This window comes from Centruroides sculpturatus, unplaced genomic scaffold, assembly GCF_000671375.1.
Source record: "Centruroides sculpturatus isolate CEXI.00-Female unplaced genomic scaffold, Cexi_2.0 scaffold82, whole genome shotgun sequence".
Lineage (NCBI taxonomy): Eukaryota > Metazoa > Arthropoda > Arachnida > Scorpiones > Buthidae > Centruroides > Centruroides sculpturatus.
In genome coordinates this window covers 1,104,487-1,111,892 of record NW_019384498.1, presented here as the reverse complement: position 1 = coordinate 1,111,892, position 7,406 = coordinate 1,104,487, and the positions used below count along the sequence as shown (strand labels likewise).

Sequence of the window (7,406 nt, the reverse complement as noted above, 5' to 3'; positions counted from 1 at the left end):
GATGCAGTAGTATTAACTCGGTTTTGCTCCATACAAGAGCACCAAAAATATAAACGAATATAATCCAATTTGTAGAGCTGACGTGCACATTAAGTGTTATATTATTAAAATATCAAATATTATACAATAAAACTAAATTTTTATATTATATTACTAATTATTTCTTATAACCATTTACGAAATATACATTTACAAGTAAGGGTTTACAAAACTAAGATTAAATGTAGGTACTGTACATATTTGAAAAACTAAAAGTTTAAAACCATACATGTTTGCGTTAAAAATACTAACACTTATGTACAATATTGCCTCCATTATTTAATACTATCTAGTGTCAATGGTTATGCTATTGATACATTTACAATTTTATCTCAATAACATTTTAAAATTTCGACGTGCTCTTTAAATGTACGATTATAAGTATCGATTTCTATGTGCAAAATTATTTCTATTAATTTGACAGTTATTAACATTTAAGTGTTCAAACATGTTAAGTGATTGAGTATATTTGAGGAGCATTGCCGCTTTATGTTCTTTGACTTTTTCTTCTAAGGCTGTTTTTTTCATATAAAATTTTGGGCTAATACAACTACATTCTAACATACTAAGAATTCCTTCTTTTTCCAATTTCTTTTTTATGAATCGTGTTGTTATTATATTGAACTTTTTTACATACATTTGTGATGTTTGGTTAGTTAATTAAATAACTGGCCGAACATACATTATGTTGTGTAAAGGTATTGTTACATTTTTCAAACATGTTCTTTACATATAGAAAAAATGATATCTTTTATCTTGTTTATATTGTTTAGTATTATATCGATTATTTAAATATTGTTTATGCCAATTAATTAAATTCAATTTTCGGTAATCATTCAATATAAACTTAATATCTAGATTTTTAATTTTGTTTGTCTATCTTTAAATAATTAATTAATTAATAAACAACTATAAAATTACACAAACCGAAGGCAAAAGCAAAAACGACACAAATCGAAATAATCAGAATTGCTATTCTAGGTCGCAACAATGACGAGTCTTCCCAATGAAACGTCTACCTTCCATTCTTGAAGCCAGAGTAAGAGACGAATAGAACTTTTTAAAAGAAACCTCTCGGAGAAATAGAGATTCAAAACAAATTCTCAAGTGAGCTGTATCATTAATTATCGTTTATTTTATACTTCTCGTAAAGTATACATAATTACAAAATTGTATTTTACAATAGACGAAAAGTATGATTAAATATTACGAATATATTATAAGTTAATTTGTGGTATATGTAATTAACGAATGATTAATTTTACACAAGAAAGATAGTTGTTATTTACGGTAGTAATGTATATAAATATTTCTAATAAACTGATTTATCCAACAGGAGATATTTCTATATCCATGTTTATTTCGTGAAAAATTCCATGCAATGAAAGTGCTTTCATGAAATTTTCGCCATAGTTTTCACATATATCGTATTTACACTATAAGATACATTATAAAGTAGGAAATTGTAAAGTAGATTATAATAAATAATTATTGTTTTAATAAATTACTATATTCATAATCAGTTAGTATAAATATCGTAATAAATTAGAATTTTTCGTATGTAATGCGAAATAGAATTTTGCACTGTCTAGAATAGAATTAAGAATATTCAATTCCTTAAACAATGCTCTGTTCTATAGACAGAATGAAGAAAATATAAAGTTTCATCTTCTATGTGTTGCAATAATCAGCAAAATTATTATAATAGTTAAATTCTATAATTTTACATTAGTAAGATGGATTACGGTTAACAATTTTAATTACTTTGGTTAATATTATTTCAATGATTAAGCAGATTAACGACACTAGATATCCAATGCCCATAAGTAACAAAGGACTTTTAATATCTTCGATTGACAACGGTTGGAATTCTGATTCTTCTTCGAATTCTTCGACGTCTTGAGGAAACAATTTCTCAGAAAGTCCAGCTTCAAACATGCGTGTTATTCTAGAATAAGATTGTTTTAAATATAAAAAAATGAATTTAATTGCGTATGCAGTATTAATGAATTTCAAAATTTATTACGTGTTCGATATATCCTTTTTAAATGGAAAATTCTTTCTGATCGGAAAAGCGTTATTATATGAACAAAAAGAATCTTTCGACATCACATATTTATGCCTTTCCGCTTTACTGATGTACATATTTAACACAATTTTAGTCATTATGTATGCAAATCGTTCATTTTGCGTTTTTTTAATGCCTTGTGCAAAGGCCATAAAGTTATTATTCGACAGAATGTTTTTACGTAAAATTTCAATATTTTTCGACCTCGATTCCTAGAATTAATAAATATATGAATTTAGAACACAATTCTTATAACGTATAAAACCTGAAATTTAAAAAAAATAACACTGAAGAACACATCGTTCCATATAGGAAGCACAAATCTTTGATTGTTTTTCAATAAAAATATTATTCATAAATCATTGAATTCAAAACACTTACCATCATGTCTTTCCAAATAACAAATCCCTTGTATGTTCCGCATGAGTACTCACCGTTGCGGACAAAAACAGCAAGTTCCTGAAAATCTCTTGGAAAAGGCTCAGTTAACGGACATGTCATAAAAGACATTAACGCCCCGCTGTAACTGGACACCAAAACAAGAATCGATAACAACCAAATTCCTATCATGAATCTGGACGCAAATCTTTTCACTTTTTCTAGATTCAATCCTAAATTGAATTAGAAAGACTTTTTCTTTATAAAACTAAGAGTATGAGTTATATCATAATTAAAAAAGTTTACCTTGACTAAGAAATGTACAAACTAAATTCCAAAAAACTGTACATAGAGTCCATCGTTTTCCTGTTTTTGCAGCGATAAAGTCCTTTTCTAGCACTTTATATAGCGTTAGTCCAAATAACAATACAATAGAAAATATAGCGATCCAAACCTGATTACATAAAATATAACTTGATGTTTTGGTTTTAATTATAGTTTAAGATTTGTTATTGTTACTTACATATAAGGTAAAAGGCTTCGTAACAGAATTCCAATCAAAAACCTTATCAGGAGCTTTAATAAGAAAAACTACAGGATAAAAAGCTAAAACTGACGTAAACTCCATTGCAGAGAAGCGTTCGTGATTGACGGATGCAGGTACAAAGGACACATCTGCTTCCTGAATTAGATAATTAATTATATAATTATAATAATATGCACTTTGAAATGTTGATTATCAAAATTTCAAATTAAATTATTTTGCTGTTCAAACTGTTATACATTGTGTATTAGCTTTTAAAGCTATTGTTGGATAAACACGTCCGAAAAGTGATATTAATTTTTTTTAAATCGATCTAAACCACAAAAATTTAATTTTGTGATAATATTATTTAAAATATATTTAATATCTATGGAGTTTTGGCAGGAAAAACGTCCAGTTATCTAAGTGTTATTAATTACCTTTCCATATTATTCTGTGAAAATATTATATACAGAATATATAGAATATTCTATTACTGTTTCTTAACACAACTTCTCGCACAACTCCTAGGAAGATAAATCAACACAAGAAAAAACCTTTTTTAATATTCCAGTATGAACAAATGTAAACAAAACGAACGTTTTTGTAAACCGCGCATTGTTTAATTGTTGAAGTGAAATGATAATATATTTATATTAATGTGCCTACTTTTTGTGGTTTAGACAAATTATCTATTCATAATCTTTACATTCTTTTATCGTAAAATAAGCCTTTTACACATTAACTTATTTTAAACACTCGAATTTTATGTTCGCTCACCTGGGTGGCAACTTGTCCTGTAATTCCGTGCCACTTACCACTTTCATCTTTATATCCGAGAGGTCTTTTTATCGGATGCACTATAATGTACCTATTTAAATTCACAATTAAATATATGCAAAATAATTAACCTGTAAAGTTTACAATATCATGTCTTGTAATTTATATTTAGTGAAAATATTTCTTTAAAACTAATATAAAAATGTTTTAATTTAACATCATCTAAAAGATAAGAGAATATAACTATTACAAAATCAATCCAATACTTTTAGATCCATTTAAATTCGTTCAAAATAATAATAAAAATATGCCGAAATAAATATGTATTTGAATGATATAATTGTGAAAACTGCAGCTTTTCTAGGTGAATTTCGGCATGCAAAAATATAATGGAATGTATATTAATTATACAATTTTACTAAAATATTCACAAATATCAAATCTGCTCAATTCTTCATAGTCACATTGTATATTTCGACAGCTGTAGGCAGCTTTTACTTTTGTGTAATTTGTTGTTTTTTGCGTTCTGAGATTCATGCTAATTTTTTCTTTTATTGCACTTCTCCTTTTTTGTAGATTTCACTGTAACAAATCTTCACAAATATCAGCCAACATAGTGTCATTTGCGAACGTCATGTAGTTCCATATGATACGTATTACGTATTTATTTGTTTTTATATATGTGTTTATACGTTGACTATTATACCAAATATATATGAAGTTAACGAAAATCGTTTAGGTAACACACCTCTCACTGGATCTGTCTATTACTTTTCAATGCTTTTAGTAAAATTCACGGAAAATCTATATTAACCTACATTTGATGCACTATACGTAAACAATTTCTGATGCTTATTTTATTTCACACATTTTATAACAGCCTGACAGTAAATTAAAAATATTTTGTGGTATGAAATAAAAAAATCCACGTAAAACTCTCTTATTAATGTTATAATAACTACAGTTGACCCCCATATAACACGGGTTCTTATAGTTCGGATTCCTATATGACGGCGAAAAGAATTGCGACAGTATCCGTACAAACATGGTTAAAAAACTCTTATAAATCGGTAAAACGTCATCGGGCAGCCGAACTACTTTCCGCCGTCCAGCGTCACGCTACGAAGAGTTTAAGCGGGTAAATTGAGTTTACTATTGTCTGTACAGTATTATATATAAATTATANGTTCTCGGAATATGGTATGCAACAGTTAAAATCTCGAACACGCATGCCACCTTCATATTTCTCAACAATCTCTTTTTTCAGTTGTGATTCTTGTTATTTTTTTAGTTTTTTGTTGCTTTTCATTTGCCTTCTTGCAATTCATGATTAATAATAAAATTTTACTTACAAATTAAAATCAGAAGAAATCTAACGAAGTTATAAACTGTGGCACCGCGAACGTCTAGTCTTGTCTAGTACACCGACAGTTGTTCATAGATGGCGCGTATAATTAAGTCGTATACCAAACAAAAGTCGTATACCGAGCAAAATTTGTTTTGTTTAAACAGGACGTATTTCGAATTTGACGTATTCTAATGCAGACGTATACCGAGGTTTCACTGAATATGAATATTTTTGCGTTTTTTTTTCTGTATTTACATTAAATTTACGTAAAAATTTTTGTATTGTCATGTTTATATTTAATAGCTTAGCTTTGTTATTGTTGAAGAAATTAAATTTTACAGAAAAATACTTGGAAACTAAATAATAAAAGCCAAATTAAATACAGCAGAGGCTCGATTATCCGACCCCCTATCAACCGACCCCTCAGTTAACCGACCGTCCTAGTCAGCAAATTTCAAATGTCTGCTATTGATGTGGCGCTACAATATTTGGCTATGTCTTGGCTACTTTAATAGTATTTTTACGTGTTTTAGCTGGCAACATGGCTCAACCATGAAAGGGAGCCAGTATTTAAACGAGGCTTAACTTTCTGATTTTTAACGATACAATAGCAATGATTATTATTTAAAAAAATTTTTGTTAGGCTTAACAACGATGAAAATTCAACGCAAAGTATGTTAATAGCGATATACTAATTATATGGGATATAATAATATACTACACTAATAATAGAGTTTTTTATACTTTTCGGTTATCAGCCCTTTCAATTATCCGACCAACCCCAGTCCCCAATTAGGTCGGATAATCGAGGCTCTACTGTAGCTTAATTTTTACAATGTCGACTTAAAATGTATAAAAGCATTATTAAATAATTATTATTTATTAGTGTATAACGACTTCTTTCGAACAAATAATCATTTATTGTACAGTTTACGTAAGCTGAAAATTGTTCTCTTGTCTTTGATGAAATTTGTTACAATTTACTAATTTCTACAGAAACATTAAATTTTAAACGATGACATTTGTTAAAATTCATTAATCTGTACCCGAACTTTAAATTTTTAACATATTTTTTCATACTTCTTGTATTGTAAGCTTCTGGTCATGTGATAGTTCTATATTTATCAACTTGGCTGGATATTTTCAGCAGCGATCTGTTTCATATCTAATTTGAATATTTGAGATAGTACATTACTAATTTTTATTAAACAGATCTCGGCATTTTATATTATTTAAAACTGACCGGATTAATAAAATAATTATATAAAATTTTTAGTGTTTAGCAGGAAAGTTTGAATGTCACGTGACGTTACAGTCATCCCATGGTTCGGGGAAATTTTACGCAGTGATTTTTTAATCTAATTTGCATAATTATAACGGTAAATTATAAATCTTTATTAAACAAATTTAGTTATTGTGTATTAATTAAATTCTTCGGGTTTCATAAAAGAAGTTTTTAAAACTTTTAGCGTTTATTCGAAAAAATTTAACCTTTGTTCACACGAAGAGTATTTTCAGTCTATTTTATATGACTCGGTTATCGCCAGGTTTCGTAGAGTTCAGTTTAGTGTTTGCTTGGTGTTTCTCGGTTTTTTTGAAGTTCACTGCGATACATAAGTGGTCGTTTAATACGGGTAACTTATACGAAGACTCTATTGATAAGCTATTCCGTGCCAGAAATTTTTGCCCGTTTTGACAGGTGCCCGTCGATTGCAGGTGGTCGCCTAAGCAGTTTTCACTGTACTTCGAAATGAGTGAGAGTATGTATTATAGGCTTACTAATTTATTTGTGCATATAATTATCTAGTCTTAATTTCGAAACATTTATGTTTTTATTGTTTATATGCCTGTTATTTAGACATGTCTACCGATTTAATGCTATTACGTAGAACTATATCAAAGACCGAATGGAAGATTTCAAAAGAACTTCAAGAATTTGTTTTAATCATTTTGAGTAGTGTTAATGTGTATCGTTGTACTATAACAGGGGTGGCCAAGCTTCTTGATAGTCCGAGCCATTTTTCAAAATTTAAAATTTTTTGCGAGCCGCAATTAAATACGTATTAAAAAGGTATGCAAAAAATTCCAGAATTATATCCGTAGCAAGAGTGATACAAATTGTTTCTTCCAAAGCACAATGTCAGCTGTCCATTGCAATGACAGTTTACAAATTCATAATCGGTCTGGAGTCGGTCGATAATGGACGATTACGCCACTGTTTATGTTCGTTCGCGCAGTTTTCCATGAGTCATATCATTCTTAACTTGGAC

The 7,406-nt window shown here is 28.8% G+C and overlaps 1 protein-coding gene across 1 annotated transcript in view; it reads right to left on the bottom strand.

Annotated features, from left to right (window-relative positions):
- Positions 1–1,714: 1,714 nt before the first annotated feature.
- Positions 1,715–7,406, bottom strand: part of LOC111621992 (glutamate receptor ionotropic, delta-2-like) — a 29,184-nt gene continuing 23,492 nt past the window's right edge. Inside the window, exons 2-7 of the mRNA XM_023364284.1 lie at positions 3,789–3,879; positions 3,009–3,167; positions 2,792–2,939; positions 2,489–2,718; positions 2,066–2,319; positions 1,715–1,987 (exon numbers count right to left, since the gene is read on the bottom strand). Of these exons, the coding sequence (XP_023220052.1) occupies positions 1,768–1,987; positions 2,066–2,319; positions 2,489–2,718; positions 2,792–2,939; positions 3,009–3,167; positions 3,789–3,879 (1,102 nt within the window). The 3' untranslated portion in view covers positions 1,715–1,767. The remainder of the gene's footprint in view (positions 1,988–2,065; positions 2,320–2,488; positions 2,719–2,791; positions 2,940–3,008; positions 3,168–3,788; positions 3,880–7,406) is intronic.